Genomic DNA, 21,926 nt, shown 5'->3' with positions numbered 1-21,926 from the left:
CTAGGTGGACCAGTCATAGTCAGTACATTAATCTCCAGATAGCTAGGTGGACCAGTCATAGTCAGTACATTCATCTTCAGATAGCTAGATGGACCAGTCATAGTCAGTACATTCATCTTCAGATAGCTAGGTGGACCAGTCATAGTCAGTACATTCATCTTCAGATAGCTAGGTGGACCAGTCATAGTCAGTACATTAATCTACAGATAGCTAGGTGGACCAGTCATAGTCAGTACATTCATCTCCAGATAGCTAGGTGGACCAGTCATAGTCAGTACATTCATCTTCAGATAGCTAGGTGGAGCAGTCATAGTCAGTACATTCATCTTCAGATAGCTAGGTGGACCAGTCATAGTCAGTACATTCATCTCCAGATAGCTAGGTGGACCAGTCATAGTCAGTACATTCATCTCCAGATAGCTAGGTGGACCAGTCATAGTCAGTACATTCATCTCCAGATAGCTAGATGGACCAGTCATAGTCAGTACATTCATCTCCAGATAGCTAGGTGGACCAGTCATAGTCAGTACATTCATCTCCAGATAGCTAGGTGGACCAGTCATAGTCAGTACATTCATCTTCAGATAGCTAGGTGGAGCAGTCATAGTCAGTACATTCATCTCCAGATAGCTAGGTGGACCAGTCATAGTCAGTACATTCATCTCCAGATAGCTAGGTGGACCAGTCATAGTCAGTACATTCATCTCCAGATAGCTAGGTGGACCAGTCATAGTCAGTACATTCATCTTCAGATAGCTAGGTGGACCAGTCATAGTCAGGGGGGGGGGGGGGTTGCGGGTAGGAAGAGAACTATTAAAGATACTGTTTGAAGAGGTAGGATTTCAGAGGAAGACGAAGAAAAAGAGGAGCAACCCAGGTTGGATGACTACGGTTCTGGTTCGAGAAAAAGATTGCGGAAGTGGATGCTGAATTAGAATTAAGCAGTACGAATGTTCTGAATGGACAACAGTCGAGAACTGGAACAAACAGGAAATTGTCAAAATGGAAGTGGAGGATACGTTTATGAATTATAAGTAATTGCTTCTTGTTGGGATGCGTTTGTTGAGTAAGGATGCACATGTAGGAAACCCGTTTTCAAGCGATGAAAATGTTGAAGTACTTGGGAAAAGTGGACTCTGTCAGAGAGACCAGGATTGGTCTTATTTTGATTCATTGTATTGCTGAAGAACTGAGGAAAGATTGCAGTGCGCCTCAAAAGAAACCCGGACAACAGAAGTTGTGTGTTTTGAACTTCGGAGTAGAGACACCCGTCAAAGGAGTCATCTCAGGGGTGACGACGGATGTTCTGGTTGATTGGGGGTGGTAGGGGTCATGATCCAGAAATCTTTCTGATTGATTGGGAGTGGTAGGGATCATGATCCAGAAATCTTTCTGATTGATTGGGGGTGGTAGGGATCATGATCCAGAAATCTTTCTGATTGATTGGGGGTGGTAGGGATCATGATCCAGAAATCTTTCTGATTGATTGGGGGTGGTAGGGATCATGATCCAGAAATCTTTCTGATTGATTGGGGGTGGTAGGGATCATGATCCAGAAATCTTTCTGATTGATTGGGGGTGGTAGGGATCATGATCCAGAAATCTTTCTGATTGATTGGGGGTGGTAGGGATCATGATCCAGAAATCTTTCTGATTGATTGGGGGTGGTAGGGATCATGATCCAGAAATCTTTCTGATTGATTGGGGGTGGTAGGGATCATGATCCAGAAATCTTTCTGATTGATTGGGGGTCAAATACTTATTTCCCTTATTAAAATGCAAATCAATTTATAACATTTTGGACATGAGTTTTTCATGATTTTTTTGTTCTTATTCTGTCTCTCACTGTTCAAATAAACCTACCATTAAAATTATTGACTGATCATTTCTTTGTCAGTGAGCAAATGTACAAAATCAGCAGGGGATCAAATACTTTTTTCCCTCATTGTATATACTGTACTCTATACCATCTACTGCATCTTTCCTATGCCGTTTGGCCATCGCTCATCCATATATTTATATGTACATATTCTTATTCATTTCTTTACACTTGTGTGTATAAGGTAGTTGTTGTGAAATTGTTAGATTACTTGTTAGATATTACTGCATGGTCGGAACTAGAAGCACAAGCATTTCGCTACACTCGCGTTAACATCTGCTAACCATGTGACCATTAACATCTGCTAACCATGTGACCAATAAAATTTTATTGATTTGATTTGAGAAGAAACTGGACATCATTGTGGCTACGGCAGAAAGGTTTTGGGACTTAAAGGATTTTATATCTGAAGACTTGCAAAGGGTACTGGAGCTGGAAGACCCTCCGAGGTTCCCCTTGAGCCTGTTTTTTAACAGATAGTTTAGGTGGTGCTGGAAGACCCTCCGAGGTTCCCCTTGAGCCTGTTTTTTAACAGATAGTTTAGGTGGTGCTGGAAGACCCTCCGAGGTTCCCCTTGTTTTGTTTTTTAACAGATAGTTTAGGTGGTGCTGGAAGACCCTCTGAGGTTCCCCTTGAGCCTGTTTTTTAACAGATAGTTTAGGTGGAGCAGGAAGACCCTCCGAGGTTCCCCTTGAGCCTGTTTTTTAACAGATAGTTTAGGTGGTGCTGGAAGACCCTCCGAGGTTCCCCTTGAGCCTGTTTTTTAACAGATAGTTTAGGTGGTGCTGGAAGACCCTCCGAGGTTCCCCTTGAGCCTGTTTTTTAACAGATAGTTTAGGTGGTGCTGGAAGACCCTCCGAGGTTCCCCTTGTTTTGTTTTTTAACAGATATGTTGTTTGATTTAGTTTAGTTTGATTTATTTATTTTTTGGCAGATTGGTCGTTTTCTGTTTCCATTCTGCACAGTAGGTGGCAGGATGCACGTTAAATTGTGATCGTCAATATACCATATGTCATGGATCCCGCCCGGTACTGCTGCTCATTCTGTTCACCAGCTCCAGAGTGTCATGGATCCCCCTGGTACCGCTGCTCATTCTGTTCACCAGCTCCAGAGTGGCATGGATCCCCCTGGTACTGCTGCTCATTCTGTTCACCAGCTCCAGAGTGTCATGGATCCCCCTGGTACCGCTGCTCATTCTGTTCACCAGCTCCAGAGTGGCATGGATCCCCCTGGTACTGCTGCTCATTCTGTTCACCAGCTCCAGAGTGTCATGGATCCCCCTGGTACCGCTGCTCATTCTGTTCACCAGCTCCAGAGTGTCATGGATCCCCCTGGTACTGCTGCTCATTCTGTTCACCAGCTCCAGAGTGTCATGGATCCCCCTGGTACTGCTGCTCATTCTGTTCACCAGCCCCAGAGTGTCATGGATCCCCCTGGTACCGCTGCTCATTCTGTTCACCAGCTCCAGAGTGTCATGGATCCCCCTGGTACTGCTGCTCATTCTGTTCACCAGCTCCAGAGTGGCATGGATCCCCCTGGTACTGCTGCTCATTCTGTTCACCAGCCCCAGAGTGTCATGGATCACCCTGGTACCGCTGCTCATTCTGTTCACCAGCTCCGGAGGTCTACGTCACTTCTAGGTGTCACTGAACTGGATCATCACCACCAACCCCGGACTGTCTCATTAGGCACACTTGGTTCCCCTTCCCCCTGAGTAGTAGGTGTATATCTGTGCCCTCTGTTCCCCACTGTCCTTGTTGATTATTGTCCGTTGGTCTTGTGAGTACCTGTGCTCTGTTGTATTGGCTTTCGTGCTACGTGTTATTGTGCATTTGTTATTACGTGTCTCGTCCAGTGTATTATTTAGAGGTTTACGCCTCACTCCTTTGTTTGGGTGGAGAAAATGAAACCACCTATTACATATTCCCGGGGTGGTAGGTAGCCTAGTGGTTAGAGCGTTGGACTTGTAACCGAAAGGCTGCAAGATTGAATCCACACCGAAAGGTTGCAAGATTGAATCCCTGAGCTGACAAGGTAAAAATCTGTCGTCCTGCCCCTGAACAAGGCAGTTAACCCACTGTTCCACAGTAGGCCGTCATTGAAAATAAGACTTTGTTCTTAAACTGACTTGCCTGGTTAAAGGTAAAAAAATATATACAATAATAATAATTCCTGTGATTGTCTCATTATAGAATGTAGGGTTTCAGATGTTTTCGGAAGATGGGCAGGGACTCTGCTCTCCTAGCTTCAGGGGAAAGCTGGTTCCACCATTGGGATGCCAGGACAGAGAAGAGCTTGGTACTGGGCTGAGCAGTGGTGGGAGAGCCATGAGACCTGAGGTTGCAGAACGGAGGGCTCGGGTTGGGGTGTAAGGTTTCAGCATACCCTGAAGGTAGGGGTTGTTGTACAGAAGACCAGGACAGGTAAGTATGCTCAAGGTAAGTTTTATTTTCATTTCATAGGTTAATTAACATGGATCGGACTCCTGTTTCCCCACCTCCCACAGCAGACAATTTCCCGGAATGTTTCAACACAATAGAGCCTAAGCTCAGGTAGGTTACCCTGCCCCTTACTCCCTCAGGTAGGTTACCCTGCCCCTTACTCCCTCAGGTAGGTTACCCTGCCCCTTACTCCCTCAGGTAGGTTACCCTGCCCCTTACTCCCTCAGGTAGGTTACCCTGCCCCTTAGTCCCTCAGGTAGGTTACCCTGCCCCTTACTCCCTCAGGTAGGTTACCCTGCCCCTTACTCCCTCAGGTAGGTTACCCTGCCCCTAACTCCCTCAGGTAGGTTACCCTGCCCCTTACTCCCTCAGGTAGGTTACCCTGCCCCTTACTCCCTCAGGCAGGTTACCCTGCCCCTAACTCCCTCAGGTAGGTTACCCTGCCCCTAACTCCCTCAGGTAGGTTACCCTGCCCCTTACTCCCTCAGGTAGGTTACCCTGCCCCTAACTCCCTCAGGTAGGTTACCCTGCCCCTAACTCCCTCAGGTAGGTTACCCTGCCCCTTACTCCCTCAGGTAGGTTACCCTGCCCCTTACTCCCTCAGGTAGGTTACCCTGCCCCTTACTCCCTCAGGTAGGTTACCCTGCCCCTAACTCCCTCAGGTAGGTTACCCTGCCCCTTACTCCCTCAGGTAGGTTACCCTGCCGCTTACTCCCTCAGGTAGGTTACCCTGCCCCTTACTCCCTCAGGTAGGTTACCCTGCCCCTTACTCCCTCAGGTAGGTTACCCTGCCCCTTACTCCCTCAGGTAGGTTACCCTGCCCCTTACTCCCTCAGGTAGGTTACCCTGCCCCTAACTCCCTCAGGTAGGTTACCCTGCCCCTTACTCCCTCAGGTAGGTTACCCTGCCGCTTACTCCCTCAGGTAGGTTACCCTGCCCCTTACTCCCTCAGGTAGGTTACCCTGCCCCTTACTCCCTCAGGTAGGTTACCCTGCCCCTTACTCCCTCAGGTAGGTTACCCTGCCCCTAACTCCCTCAGGTAGGTTACCCTGCCCCTAACTCCCTCAGGTAGGTTACCCTGCCCCTAACTCCCTCAGGTAGGTTACCCTGCCCCTTACTCCCTCAGGTAGGTTACCCTGCCCCTTACTCCCTCAGGTAGGTTACCCTGCCCCTTACTCCCTCAGGTAGGTTACCCTGCCCCTAACTCCCTCAGGTACGTATCGGTCATGGGGAAGTATCACACGGCAACCCTGAATTATTCTGATATGGCACTGCAACAATGCAGTTATTCTGATATGGCACTGCAACAATGCAGTTATTCTGATATGGCACTGCAACAATGCAGTTATTCTGATATGGCACTGCAACAATGCAGTTATTCTGATATGGCACTGCAACAATGCAGTTATTCTGATATGGCACTGCAACAATGCAGTTATTCTGATATGGCACTGCAACAATGCAGTTATTCTAATATGGCACTGCAACAATGCAGCTATTCTGATATGGCACTGCAACAATGCAGTTATTCTGATATGGCACTGCAACAATGCAGTTATTCTGATATGGCACTGCAACAATGCAGTTATTCTGATATGGCACTGCAACAATGCAGTTATTCGAAGGGAAGGCACTGCAGACAATATGGTGAAAGACACGACAATTTCATTCTGGTGCTACACACAATATGGGACCCACCCTTGACCCTGCCACCCCCATCTAACAGACTCTCTACTGCTATGGGACAAAATAGAGAGAGGGGGAAAGTCAAACAAGACAACATATAGAGAGGGTGGGGATAAGTTCTCTGTTTCTAGAGCAGAACGAGTACCATATCTCCACAAAAATAAAAGTCTCTCTGGCGATATCCACATCAACAGACCTGAGACTCTGCTTGGTCAGGTCACTGATGGTACCCGCCACTGGTTCTGAAACGAGAGGGAGACAGTCGGCAGGGAAACCGGCCGACAATAGTGTCTTCCAGGAGTAGTGTCTTCCAGGAGTAGTGTCTTCCAGTGGAGTAGTGTCTTCCAGGAGTAGTGTCTTCCAGAGGAGTAGTGTCTTCCAGGAGTAGTGTCTTCCAGTGGAGTAGTGTCTTCCAGGAGTAGTGTCTTCCAGGAGTAGTGTCTTCCAGGAGTAATGTCTTCCAGTGGAGTAGTGTCTTCCAGGAGTAGTGTCTTCCAGTGGAGTAGTGTCTTCCAGGAGTAGTGTCTTCCAGGAGTAGTGTCTTCCAGGAGTAATGTCTTCCAGTGGAGTAGTGTCTTCCAGGAGTAGTGTCTTCCAGAGGAGTAGTGTCTTCCAGGAGTAGTGTCTTCCAGTGGAGTAGTGTCTTCCAGGAGTAGTGTCTTCCAGGAGTAGTGTCTTCCAGGAGTAATGTCTTCCAGAGGAGTAATGTCTTCCAGGAGTAGTGTCTTCCAGTGGAGTAGTGTCTTCCAGGAGTAGTGTCTTCCAGGAGTAGTGTCTTCCAGGAGTAGTGTCTTCCAAGAGTAGTGTCTTCCAGAGGAGTAGTGTCTTCCAGGAGTAGTGTCTTCCAGGAGTAGTGTCTTCCAGGAGTAGTGTCTTCCAGTGGAGTAGTGTCTTCCAGGAGTAGTGTCTTCCAAGAGTAGTGTCTTCCAGAGGAGTAGTGTCTTCCAGAAGTTGTGTCTTCCAGGAGTAATGTCACCCAGAAGTAGTGTCTTCCAGGAGTAGTGTCTTCCAGGAGTAGTGTCTTCCAGGAGTAGTGTCTTCCAGTGGAGTAGTGTCTTCCAGTGGAGTAGTGTCTTCCAGAGGAGTAGTGTCTTCCAGGAGTAGTGTCTTCCAGGAGTAGTGTCTTCCAAGAGTAGTGTCTTCCAGAGGAGTAGTGTCTTCCAGGAGTTGTGTCTTCCAGGAGTAATGTCTTCCAGGAGTAGTGTCTTCCAGGAGTAGTGTCTTCCAGGAGTAGTGTCTTCCAGAGGAGTAGTGTCTTCCAGGAGTAGTGTCTTCCAGGAGTAGTGTCTTCCAAGAGTAGTGTCTTCCAGAGGAGTAGTGTCTTCCAGAGGAGTAGTGTCTTCCAGGAGTTGTGTCTTCCAGGAGTAGTGTCTTCCAGAGGAGTAGTGTCTTCCAGGAGTAGTGTCTTCCAGGAGTAATGTCTTCCAGAGGAGTAGTGTCTTCCAGGAGTAGTGTCTTCCAGGAGTAGTGTCTTCCAGTGGAGTAGTGTCTTCCAGGAGTAGTGTCTTCCAGGAGTAGTGTCTTCCAGGAGTAGTGTCTACCAGTGGCAAATGGCCCAGAGAGAAAGAGAAGCGTAAGGGGAACACAGGAAGAATTACATCCCTTACTTGGTGGAGCCAAAGCTCCTAGATGTGCGTTGTACCAATGCCTCTCTCGAATCACTACTCAGCTCCACAGCCCCAGTTCGTTGTCAGTGCAGACGCCCACTTCTTCACTCGAATTCGCAGGTAAGAATTCTCGTACAGCAGACACTGGTCCAGTGCGATCACAGCAAACACCCAAGACATGAACACTTGCATAGGGGACCGATCCCTACGGAGAGACATTCTCAGCTCAACTCGCAGCACCAGAACAACACAAAACACTGGGCTTTTAAAGTAAATGACAGCCAATCCCCAGCTACCTGTCTGATTAGCTAACTCGTTGCAGGTGTGCCTGATCACACCAGCCCCACCCCCGACTTGTCCTCTTATCTTCCAACCCATTTTGTGACATATGGTTTACACCTCTTGTATTCTGTCATGTGACAAATAAACTTTGATTTGATTTGAGTTGTACCCTCAGGATAGTCAGGACCCCTAATGGCCATCATATGCCATCACAGAGCTGCCTCAGGGTAGTCTAGTCAGGACCCTTAATGGCCGTCATATGCCACCAATGAGCTGCCTCAGGGTAGTCTGGACCCCTAATGGCCGTCATATGCCACCAAGGAGTTGCTCCAGAATGCAGAAGATCTGATTAAAGTATGGAAGAGCAGCCATTGTTGGTTAGCTTTATTCTGTCATGGATATGATTAGCCAACCTTACTAATGCTATCACTGTATTTTACAACTCACAGATTCTGTCTTCCACAAGACACTCTGGTCGTCAGTGATGCTGTTATCCTGATATAAATATAAAAGTGGAAATAAGATCACTGTCAGGGATCACTGGCTGCTGATGTACAGTATCTCTACAGAATTACATTTTAAATTCTGATTTTGATAATAAAAATATGAATACTAAAACACCCCCGTCTATTCCAAATGAAGCACTAGATTTAATACGCTAAATCAACAATATGTATCAAATTGTGTGAGTTGCTATGAACGTTTAAGGGCAACAGTGTTGACTGCTTACAATATGTTTTTGATCCAGAGCACTTTGTAATAGGGTGGTCTCCATCCCTCCCTCCCTCCCTCGGCCCTCCTCATCCCTCCCTCCAGCCTCCCCTGGCTCTCCCCCAGCCCTTCCCTCCTCTCCCCCTCCTTCCATCCTCCCCCAGCCCTCCATCCCTAGCCACCCTCCCCATCTTTCTCCCAGCCCTCCCTCCCCCACCCCTTCCTCTGTCAAAGGCTCCTAGTCCACAGCCAGGCAGCCTAGACAGCCCCCGCCCACCCCCAGTCCTCCCTCAGCCCACCCCCTCTCCAGGACTCCATCCTGGCCATGTCTCCAGCTCTCAGGCCCAATCAGTCTCCTCCACGGAGTGACAGAACACTACTGTCACACCTGGACTTTTAAACTGGCATTCCATGGCAGAATCTTACATTGTATATTCTATGTTTCTCGTGAAAGCTGGCTGAACAAGGACATGGATAATATTCTAGCTTGTTTACGGTACTGGAACCCCGTGTATATAGCCAAGTTATCATTACTCATTCTGTATTTATTATTACTTTTACGTGTTTTACTTTTCTATTGTTGCTTAATTTTCTTTCTCTCTGCATTGTTGGGAAGGTCCTATAAGTAAGCATTTCACTGTTAGTCTACTCCTGTTGTTTACCAAGCATTTCACTGTTAGTCTACTCCTGTGTTTACCAAGCATTTCACTGTTAGTCTACTCCTGTTGTTTACCAAGCATTTCACTGTTAGTCTACTCCTGTTGTTTACCAAGCATTTCACTGTTAGTCTACTCCTGTTGTTTACCAAGCATTTCACTGTTAGTCTACTCCTGTTGTTTACCAAGCATTTCACTGTTAGTCTACTCCTGTTGTTTACCAAGCATTTCACTGTTAGTCTACTCCTGTGTTTACCAAGCATTTCACTGTTAGTCTACTCCTGTGTTTACCAAGCATTTCACTGTTAGTCTACTCCTGTGTTTACCAAGCATTTCACTGTTAGTCTACTCCTGTTGTTTACCAAGCATTTCACTGTTAGTCTACTCCTGTTGTTTACCAAGCATTTCACTGTTAGTCTACTCCTGTTGTTTACCAAGCATTTCACTGTTAGTCTACTCCTGTGTTTACCAAGCATTTCACTGTTAGTCTACTCCTGTGTTTACCAAGCATTTCACTGTTAGTCTACTCCTGTGTTTACCAAGCATTTCACTGTTAGTCTACTCCTGTGTTTAACAAGCATTTCACTGTTAGTCTACTCCTGTGTTTAACAAGCATTTCACTGTTAGTCTACTCCTGTGTTTAACAAGCATTTCACTGTTAGTCTACTCCTGTGTTTACCAAGCATTTCACTGTTAGTCTACTCCTGTGTTTACCAAGCATTTCACTGTTAGTCTACTCCTGTGTTTACCAAGCATTTCACTGTTAGTCTACTCCTGTGTTTACCAAGCATTTCACTGTTAGTCTACTCCTGTGTTTACCAAGCATTTCACTGTTAGTCTACTCCTGTGTTTACCAAGCATTTCACTGTTAGTCTACTCCTGTGTTTACCAAGCATTTCACTGTTAGTCTACTCCTGTGTTTACCAAGCATTTCACTGTTAGTCTACTCCTGTGTTTACCAAGCATTTCACTGTTAGTCTACTCCTGTGTTTACCAAGCATTTCACTGTTAGTCTACTCCTGTGTTTACCAAGCATTTCACTGTTAGTCTACTCCTGTGTTTACCAAGCATTTCACTGTTAGTCTACTCCTGTGTTTACCAAGCATTTCACTGTTAGTCTACTCATGTGTTTACCAAGCATTTCACTGTTAGTCTACTCCTGTGTTTACCAAGCATTTCACTGTTAGTCTACTCCTGTGTTTACCAAGCATTTCACTGTTAGTCTACTCCTGTGTTTACCAAGCATTTCACTGTTAGTCTACTCCTGTGTTTACCAAGCATTTCACTGTTAGTCTACTCCTGTGTTTACCAAGCATTTCACTGTTAGTCTACTCCTGTGTTTACCAAGCATTTCACTGTTAGTCTACTCCTGTGTTTAACAAGCATTTCACTGTTAGTCTACTCCTGTGTTTAACAAGCATTTCACTGTTAGTCTACTCCTGTGTTTACCAAGCATTTCACTGTTAGTCTACTCCTGTGTTTACCAAGCATTTCACTGTTAGTCTACTCCTGTGTTTACCAAGCATTTCACTGTTAGTCTACTCCTGTGTTTAACAAGCATTTCACTGTTAGTCTACTCCTGTGTTTAACAAGCATTTCACTGTTAGTCTACTCCTGTGTTTAACAAGCATTTCACTGTTAGTCTACTCCTGTGTTTACCAAGCATTTCACTGTTAGTCTACTCCTGTGTTTACCAAGCATTTCACTGTTAGTCTACTCCTGTGTTTACCAAGCATTTCACTGTTAGTCTACTCCTGTGTTTACCAAGCATTTCACTGTTAGTCTACTCCTGTGTTTACCAAGCATTTCACTGTTAGTCTACTCCTGTGTTTACCAAGCATTTCACTGTTAGTCTACTCCTGTGTTTAACAAGCATTTCACTGTTAGTCTACTCCTGTGTTTAACAAGCATTTCACTGTTAGTCTACTCCTGTGTTTACCAAGCATTTCACTGTTAGTCTACTCCTGTTGTTTACCAAGCATTTCACTGTTAGTCTACTCCTGTGTTTACCAAGCATTTCACTGTTAGTCTACTCCTGTGTTTACCAAGCATTTCACTGTTAGTCTACACCCTGTTAAGAACACATTTTGGTTCTATAAGAACACTTTTTGGTTCTATAAGAACACTTTTTGGTTCTTTAAGAACACTTTTTGGTTCTAAAAGAACCCTTTTTTTCTACGAGTGTAGGCTTCAATTGCAGTTCTTGTCCCTCACGGCAGCCATAATAAACTACATCCTCAACTTGGCAAGCAAATATTAATTTTTACGTTTTATTTTTTCTCCGGGTTCAGCTCACTGTCACTAACATTAGTAACAGTCTTTATCGCATCACATTAGCAATGGTTTCTCATTTTTATAATTAATCCAATCCAACACGTATCTTAAATTTGTGTTCTGGATTGGTTTGACAGGCTTATTCAAATTCCTAACGTAAAGCTCAAAGTAAAGCTTCACTGTCATCACCTTGAAGACGACGCGATGCTTGTCTCTCTAACGTTGATGAGAGCAGGATTTTCACACAATAAACGCTTGAACCAAAAACTTGGATGAAATGCAGAGTGAGGTTGTATATAACAGTACACTGACATAGTATATTCACAGTATATTCTCAGTATATTCTCAGTATATTCTCAGTATATTCTCAGTATATTCTCAGTATATTCACAGTATATCCACAGTATATTCACAGTATATTCACAGTATATTCACAGTATATTCACAGTATATTCACAGTAAATGTAACAATATATTCACAGTATATTCACAGTATATTCTCTATATATTCACAGTATATTCACAGTATATTCACAGTATATTCACAGTATATTCACAGTAAATGTAACAATATATTCACAGTATATTCACAGTATATTCTCAGTATATCCACAGCATATTCTCAGTATATTCACAGTATATTCTCAGTATATTCACAGTATATTCTCAGTATATTCACAGTATATTCACAGTAAATTCACAGTATATTCACAGTATATTCTCAGTATATTCACAGTATATTCACAGTAAATTCACAGTATACTCACAGTATATTCACAGTATATTCTCCATATATTCACAGTATATTCACAGTATATTCACAGTATATCCACAGTATATTCACAGTATATTCAAAGTAAATGTAAGAATATATTCACAGTATATTCACAGTATATTCTCAGTATATCCACAGCATATTCTCAGTATATTCACACTATATTCACAGTATATTCACAGTAAATTCACAGTATATTCATAGTATATTCACAGTATATTCACAGTATATTCTCAGTATATTCATAGTATATTCACAGTAAATTCACAGTATATTCACAGTATATTCACAGTATATTCACAGTATATTCTCAGTATATTCACAGTAAATTCACAGTATATTCACAGTATATTCACAGTATATCCACAGTATATCCACAGTATATTCACAGTATATTCACAGTATATTCACAGTAAATGTAACAATATATTCACAGTATATTCACAGTATATTCGCAGTATATTCACAGTATATTCTCAGTATATTCACAGCATATTCACAGTATATTCACAGTATATCCACAGTATATTCACAGTATATTCACAGTAAATGTAACAATATATTCAGAGTATATTCAGAGTATATTCACAGTATATTCACAGCATATTCTCAGTATATTCACAGTATATTCACACTAAATTCACAGTATATTCACAGTATATTCACAGTATATTCACAGTATATTCACAGTACATTCACAGTATATCCACAGTATATTCACAGTATATTCACAGTAAATGTCATACTTTCCAGGTCCATACCCAAAAAGTTCGAACTACTAATTTTGAAAATTACTCTCTCCAGAAATAAGTCTCTCACTGTTGCCGCCTGCTACCGACCTCCCTCAGCTCCCAGCTGTGCCCTGGACACCATTTGTGAATTGATCGCCCCCCATCTAGCTTCAGAGTTTGTTCTGTTAGGTGACCTAAACTGGGATATGCTTAACACCCCGGCAGTCCTACAATCTAAGCTAGATGCCCTCAATCTCACACAAATCATCAAGGAACCCACCAGGTACAACCCTAACTCTGTAAACAAGGGCACCCTCATAGACGTCATCCTGACCAACTGGCCCTCCAAATACACCTCCGCTGTCTTCAACCAGGATCTCAGCGATCACTGCCTCATTGCCTGTATCCGCTACGGAGCCGCAGTCAAACGACCACCCCTCATCACTGTCAAACGCTCCCTAAAACACTTCTGTGAGCAGGCCTTTCTAATCGACCTGGCCCGGGTATCCTGGAAGGACATTGACCTCATCCCGTCAGTTGAGGATGCCTGGTCATTCTTTAAAAGTAACTTCCTCACCATCTTAGATAAGCATGCTCCGTTCAAAAAATGCAGAACTAAAAACAGATACAGCCCTTGGTTCACCCCAGACCTGACTGCCCTCGACCAGCACAAAAACATCCTGTGGCGGACTGCAATAGCATCGAATAGTCCCCGTGATATGCAACTGTTCAGGGAAGTCCGGAACCAATACACGCAGTCAGTCAGGAAAGCTAAGGCCAGCTTCTTCAGGCAGAAGTTTGCATCCTGTAGCTCCAACTCCAAAAAGTTCTGGGACACTGTGAAGTCAATGGAGAACAAGAGCACCTCCTCCCAGCTGCCCACTGCACTGATAAATCCATGATTATCGAAAACTTCAATAAGCATTTCTCAACGGCTGGCCATGCCTTCCGCCTGGCTACTTCAACCTCGGCCAACAGCCCCGCCCCCCCCGCTGCTCCTCGCCCAAGCCTCTCCAGGTTCTCCTTTACCCAAATCCAGATAGCAGATGTTCTGAAAGAGCTGCAAAACCTGGACCCGTACAAATCAGCTGGGCTTGACAATCTGGACCCTCTATTTCTGAAACTATCCGCCACCATTGTCGCAACCCCTATTACCAGCCTGTTCAACCTCTCTTTCATATCGTCTGAGATCCCCAAGGATTGGAAAGCTGCCGCAGTCATCCCCCTCTTCAAAGGGGGAGACACCCTGGACCCAAACTGTTACAGACCTATATCCATCCTGCCCTGCCTATCTAAGGTCTTCGAAAGCCAAGTCAACAAACAGGTCACTGACCATCTCGAATCCCACTGTACCTTCTCCGCTGTGCAATCTGGCTTCCGAGCCGGTCACGGGTGCACCTCAGCCACACTCAAGGTACTAAACGATATCATAACCGCCATCGATAAAAGACAGTACTGTGCAGCCGTCTTCATCGACCTTGCCAAGGCTTTCGACTCTGTCAATCACCATATTCTTATCGGCAGACTCAGTAGCCTCGGTTTTTCGGATGACTGCCTTGCCTGGTTCACCAATTACTTTGCAGACAGAGTTCAGTGTGTCAAATCGGAGGACATGTTGTCCGGTCCTCTGGCAGTCTCTATGGGGGTGCCACAGGGTTCAATTCTCGGGCCGACTCTTTTCTCTGTATACATCAATGATGTTGCTCTTGCTGCGGGCGATTCCCTGATCCACCTCTACGCAGACGACACCATTCTATATACTTTCGGCCCGTCATTGGACACTGTGCTATCTAACCTCCAAACAAGCTTCAATGCCATACAACACTCCTTCCGTGGCCTCCGACTGCTCTTAAACGCTAGTAAAACCAAATGCATGCTTTTCAACCGATCGCTGCCTGCACCCGCATGCCCGCCTAGCATCACCACCCTGGATGGTTCCGACCTAGAATATGTGGACATCTATAAGTACCTAGGTGTCTGGCTAGACTGCAAACTCTCCTTCCAGACTCATATCAAACATCTCCAATCGAAAATCAAATCAAGAGTCGGCTTTCTATTCCGCAACAAAGCCTCCTTCACTCACGCCGCCAAGCTTACCCTAGTAAAACTGACTATCCTACCGATCCTCGACTTCGGCGATGTCATCTACAAAATGGCTTCCAACACTCTACTCAGCAAACTGGATGCAGTCTATCACAGTGCCATCCGTTTTGTCACTAAAGCACCTTATACCACCCACCACTGCGACTTGTATGCTCTAGTCGGCTGGCCCTCGCTACATATTCGTCGCCAGACCCACTGGCTCCAGGTCATCTACAAGTCCATGCTAGGTAAAGCTCCGCCTTATCTCAGCTCACTGGTCACGATGGCAACACCCATTCGTAGCACGCGCTCCAGCAGGTGTATCTCACTGATCATCCCTAAATCCAACACCTCATTTGGCCGCCTTTCGTTCCAGTACTCTGCTGCCTGTGACTGGAACGAATTGCAAAAATCGCTGAAGTTGGAGACTTTTATCTCCCTCACCAACTTCAAACATCAGCTATCTGAGCAGCTAACCGATCGCTGCAGCTGTACATAGTCTATTGGTAAATAGCCCACCCATTTTCACCTACCTCATCCCCATACTGTTTTTATTTATTTATTTTTCTGCTATTTTGCACACCAATATCTCTACCTGTACATGACCATCTGATCATTTATCACTCCAGTGTTAATCTGCAAAATTGTAATTATTCGCCTACCTCATGCCTTTTGCACACATTGTATATAGACTCCCCCTTTGTTTTCTACTGTGTTATTGACTTGTTAATTGTTTACTCCATGTGTAACTCTGTGTTGTCTGCTCATACTGCTATGCTTTATCTTGGCCAGGTCGCAGTTGCAAATGAGAACTTGTTCTCAACTAGCCTACCTGGTTAAATAAAGGTGAAATAAAATTTAAAAAAAAAAAAAAAATGTAACAATATATTCACAGTATATTCACAGTATATTCTCAGTATATTCACAGTATATTCTCAGTATATTCACAGTATATTCACAGTAAATTCACAGTATATTCACAGTATATTCACAGTATATCCACAGTATATTCACAGTATATTCACAGTATATTCACAGTATATTCTCAGTATATTCACAGTATATCCACAGTATATTCACAGTATATCCACAGTATATTCACAGTATATTCACAGTATATCCACAGTATACTGGGGCGGCAGGGTAGCCTAGTGGTTAGAGCGTTGGACTAGTAACCGGAAGGTTGTGAGTTCAAACCCCCGAGCTGACAAGGTACAAATCTGTCGTTCTGCCCCTGAACAGGCAGTTAACCCACTGTTCCCAGGCCGTCATTGAAAATAAGAATTTGTTCTTAACTGACTTGCCTGGTTAAATAAAGGTAAAAAAAAAAAATATCCACAGTATATTCTCAGTATATCCACAGTAAATGTAACAGTATATCCACAGTATATCCACAGTATATTCTCAGTATATCCACAGTAAATGTAACAGTATATCCACAGTATATCCACAGTATATTCACAGTATATTCTCAGTATATTCACAGTATATTCTCAGTATATTCACAGTATATCCACAGTATATTCACAGTATATCCACAGTATATCCACAGTATATTCTCAGTATATTCTCAGTATATTCACAGTATATCCACAGTATATTCACAGTATATCCACAGTATATCCACAGTATATTCTCAGTATATTCACAGTATATCCACAGTATATCCACAGTATATTCTCAGTATATCCACAGTAAATGTAACAGTATATCCGCAGTATATTCTCAGTATATCCACAGTATATTCTCAGTAAATGTAACAATCTTGTTAACTTGTTTTTACTTTTACTTTATACTTTCTTAAAAAAAAAAAACTTTATTCTCTACTTTATTTTATATTGTTTTATTGTGGACATTGTATTTGTATTGTGATTGCTCTAGTTTTGCTGCTTGAATTTGAGAATGAATCGTACCTCACTATATGTACAGTGAGGTACATTGTGAAGGTCTATAATTATATTTATTTAAAGTGAGGTATGTTGTGATGGTCTATATTTATATTAATGTAAAGTGAGGTATGTTGTGTTAGGACTACAGTATACTGTGTGTTAGGACTACAGTATACTGTGGGTTAGGACTACAGTTAGGACTACAGTATACTGTGTGTTAGGACTACAGTTAGGACTACAGTATACTGTGTGTTAGGACTACAGTTAGGACTACAGTTAGGACTACAGTTAGGACTACAGTTAGGACTACAGTATACTGTGTGTTAGGACTACAGTTAGGACTACAGTATACTGTGGGTTAGGACTACAGTTAGGACTACAGTATACTGTGGGTTAGGACTACAGTTAGGACTACAGTATACTGTGGGTTAGGACTACAGTTAGGACTACAGTATACTGTGGGTTAGGACTACAGTTAGGACTACAGTATACTGTGGGTTAGGACTACAGTTAGGACTACAGTATACTGTGTGTTAGGACTACAGTTAGGACTACAGTATACTGTGGGTTAGGACTACAGTATACTGTGGGTTAGGACTACAGTTTACTGTGTGTTAGGACTACAGTATACTGTGTGTTAGGACTACAGTTAGGACTACAGTTAGGACTACAGTATACTGTGTGTTAGGACTACAGTTAGGACTACAGTTAGGCCTACAGTTAGGACTACAGTTAGGACTACAGTATACTGTGTGTTAGGACTACAGTATACTGTGGGTTAGGACTACAGTTAGGACTACAGTATACTGTGTGTTAGGACTACAGTTAGGACTACAGTTAGGACTACAGTTAGGACTACAGTTAGGACTACAGTATACTGTGTGTTAGGACTACAGTTAGGACTACAGTATACTGTGGGTTAGGACTACAGTTAGGACTACAGTATACTGTGGGTTAGGACTACAGTTAGGACTACAGTATACTGTGGGTTAGGACTACAGTTAGGACTACAGTATACTGTGGGTTAGGACTACAGTTAGGACTACAGTATACTGTGGGTTAGGACTACAGTTAGGACTACAGTATACTGTGTGTTAGGACTACAGTTAGGACTACAGTATACTGTGGGTTAGGACTACAGTATACTGTGGGTTAGGACTACAGTTTACTGTGTGTTAGGACTACAGTATACTGTGTGTTAGGACTACAGTTAGGACTACAGTTAGGACTACAGTATACTGTGTGTTAGGACTACAGTTAGGACTACAGTTAGGCCTACAGTTAGGACTACAGTTAGGACTACAGTATACTGTGTGTTAGGACTACAGTTAGGACTACAGTTAGGACTACAGTATACTGTGTGTTAGGACTACAGTTAGGACTACAGTTAGGACTACAGTATACTGTGGGTTAGGACTACAGTTAGGACTACAGTATACTGTGTGTTAGGACTACAGTTAGGACTACAGTTAGGACTACAGTATACTGTGTGTTAGGACTACAGTTAGGACTACAGTTAGGACTACAGTTAGGCCTACAGTTAGGACTACAGTTAGGACTACAGTATACTGTGGGTTAGGACTACAGTTAGGACTACAGTATACTGTGGGTTAGGACTACAGTTAGGACTACAGTATACTGTGGGTTAGGACTACAGTTAGGACTACAGTATACTGTGGGTTAGGACTACAGTTAGGACTACAGTATACTGTGGGTTAGGACTACAGTTAGGACTACAGTATACTGTGGGTTAGGACTACAGTTAGGACTACAGTATACTGTGTGTTAGGACTACAGTTAGGACTACAGTATACTGTAGGTTAGGACTACAGTTAGGACTACAGTTAGGACTACAGTATACTGTGTGTTAGGACTACTGTTAGGACTACAGTATACTGTAGGTTAGGACTACAGTTAGGACTACAGTTAGGACTACAGTTAGGACTACAGTTAGGACTACAGTATACTGTGGGTTAGGACTACAGTTAGGACTACAGTATACTGTGGGTTAGGACTACAGTTAGGACTACAGTATACTGTGGGTTAGGACTACAGTTAGGACTACAGTATACTGTGGGTTAGGACTACAGTTAGGACTACAGTATACTGTGGGTTAGGACTACAGTTAGGACTACAGTATACTGTGGGTTAGGACTACAGTTAGGACTACAGTATACTGTGTGTTAGGACTACAGTTAGGACTACAGTTAGGACTACAGTATACTGTGTGTTAGGACTACAGTTAGGACTACAGTTAGGACTACAGTATACTGTGGGTTAGGACTACAGTTAGGACTACAGTATACTGTGTGTTAGGACTACAGTTAGGACTACAGTTAGGACTACAGTATACTGTGTGTTAGGACTACAGTTAGGACTACAGTTAGGACTACAGTTAGGCCTACAGTTAGGACTACAGTTAGGACTACAGTATACTGTGGGTTAGGACTACAGTTAGGACTACAGTATACTGTGGGTTAGGACTACAGTTAGGACTACAGTATACTGTGGGTTAGGACTACAGTTAGGACTACAGTATACTGTGGGTTAGGACTACAGTTAGGACTACAGTATACTGTGGGTTAGGACTACAGTTAGGACTACAGTATACTGTGGGTTAGGACTACAGTTAGGACTACAGTATACTGTGTGTTAGGACTACAGTTAGGACTACAGTATACTGTAGGTTAGGACTACAGTTAGGACTACAGTTAGGACTACAGTATACTGTGTGTTAGGACTACTGTTAGGACTACAGTATACTGTAGGTTAGGACTACAGTTAGGACTACAGTTAGGACTACAGTTAGGACTACAGTTAGGACTACAGTATACTGTGGGTTAGGACTACAGTTAGGACTACAGTATACTGTGGGTTAGGACTACAGTTAGGACTACAGTATACTGTGGGTTAGGACTACAGTTAGGACTACAGTATACTGTGGGTTAGGACTACAGTTAGGACTACAGTATACTGTGGGTTAGGACTACAGTTAGGACTACAGTATACTGTGGGTTAGGACTACAGTTAGGACTACAGTATACTGTGGGTTAGGACTACAGTTAGGACTACAGTATACTGTGGGTTAGGACTACAGTTAGGACTACAGTATACTGTGGGTTAGGACTACAGTTAGGACTACAGTATACTGTGGGTTAGGACTACAGTTAGGACTACAGTTAGGACTACAGTTTACTGTGTGTTCTCTAGTTTACAATGGGGCAAAAAAGTATTTAGTCAGCCACCAATTGTGCAAGTTCTCCCACTTAAAAAGATGAGAGAGGCCTGTAATTTACACTTCAACTATGACAGACAAAATGAGAAGAAAAAAAATCCAGAAAATCACATTGTAGGATTTTTAATGAATTAATTTGCAAATTATGGTGGAAAATAAGTATTTGGTCACCTACAAACAAGCAAGATTTATGGCTCTTACAGACCTTCTTTAAGAGGCTCCTCTGTCCCTCACTCGTTACCTGTATTAATGGCACCTGTTTGAACTTGTTCCCCACCATATTTGGCATCTTTCACATTCTCTTAAGCCCACCATATCCAATTGTGCGTCACCCCACAGACCGCCGGTTACGACAGAGCCTGGGCGTGAACTCAGAGTCTCTGGTGGCACAGCTGCAGTACAACGCCCTTAACCACTGCGCCACCTGGGAGGCATTGTACCATCTAAACCGCTGTGAAATATATGTTCCATAACTCAAAATATTGTATTTTCAGCTGTTTGAAGCTGGTGGACAAAACCAAATGTAAAAGATGCAAAAACAAAACTTAAGCACAGATAGCATAGAAATAACGCACACGGAATATAGACTTAGACTTGGCTTCAATGACTGACAGATCTATAACTCACAGATATCAGTTCTATAAGAACCCTTTTTGGTTCTATAAGAACACTTTTTGGTTCTATAAGAACACTTTCTGGTTCTTTAAGAACACTTTTTTTCTACGAGTGTAGGCTTCAATTGCAGTTCTTGTCCCTCACGGCAGCCATAATAAACTACATCCTCAACTTGGCAAGCAAATATGAATTTTTACGTTTGATTTTTTCTCCGGGTTCAGCTCACTGTCACTAACATTAGTAACAGTCTTTATCGCCTCACATGTCAGGTCACCATGTCAACCCTTTCCCTGACGTGCCCCCCACCAAGACATTTTTGGGGCTGCCTCTCGGGCTTCCAACCGCGCTGCCGTGCTGCCTCCTCATACCACCGCCTCTCGGCTTTCGCTGCCTCCAGCTCTGCCTTGGGGCGGCGATACTCTCCAGCCTGTCTCCAGGGTCCCTTGCTTTCCAGGATCTCCTCCCATGTCCAGGAGTCTGGATATCGCTGCTGCTGCCCGTTACCATGCTGCTTGGTCCGGTTGTGGTGGGTGATTCTGTAACGATTGTCCTCCTCCTCCTGTTGTAGGAAGGATCGGAGGACCAATGTGCAGTGTGGTAAGTGTCCTTTTTAATATATAAAACTGAACACTACAAAAATACAAAATAACAACGTGAATGAACAAACGAAAAGCGAAACAGTCCCCTATGGTACAAACACAGACACAGGAAACAATCACCCACCACTCAAAAGTGAAACCAGGCTACCTAAGTATGGTTCTCAATCAGGGACAACGAATGACAGCTGCTTCTGATTGAGAACCACACCAGGCCCAACACAGAAACTCCAAATCATAGAAAAAAGAACATAGACAACTCACCAAACTCACGCCCTGACCATACTAAACAAAGACATAACAAAATAACTAAGGTCAGAACGTGACATCTCTTTTTTGTGTGCTCCAGTGAAACGGTGTCTAGATGGAATTTGTTTTTGTGGTTCTGGCAACTGGACCTTTTTTGGGAACACCATTATTTTTGTCTTACTGAGATTTACTGTCAGGGCCCAGGTCTGTCAGGGCCC

At 43.6% G+C, this 21,926-nt stretch overlaps 1 protein-coding gene across 1 annotated transcript in view; it reads left to right on the top strand.

Annotated features, from left to right (window-relative positions):
* Positions 1 to 4,308: 4,308 nt before the first annotated feature.
* The window catches only part of LOC118964538 (proline-rich protein 2-like), a 36,712-nt gene continuing 19,094 nt past the window's right edge, over positions 4,309 to 21,926 (top strand). The window contains exons 1-2 of the mRNA XM_036976529.1: positions 4,309 to 4,317; positions 4,635 to 4,663. Of these exons, the coding sequence (XP_036832424.1) occupies positions 4,309 to 4,317; positions 4,635 to 4,663 (38 nt within the window). The remainder of the gene's footprint in view (positions 4,318 to 4,634; positions 4,664 to 21,926) is intronic.

Source organism: Oncorhynchus mykiss, chromosome 5, assembly GCF_013265735.2.
Source record: "Oncorhynchus mykiss isolate Arlee chromosome 5, USDA_OmykA_1.1, whole genome shotgun sequence".
In the NCBI taxonomy this organism is placed as follows: Eukaryota; Metazoa; Chordata; class Actinopteri; order Salmoniformes; family Salmonidae; genus Oncorhynchus; species Oncorhynchus mykiss.
This window is presented reverse-complemented; position numbering and strand designations above follow the sequence as displayed.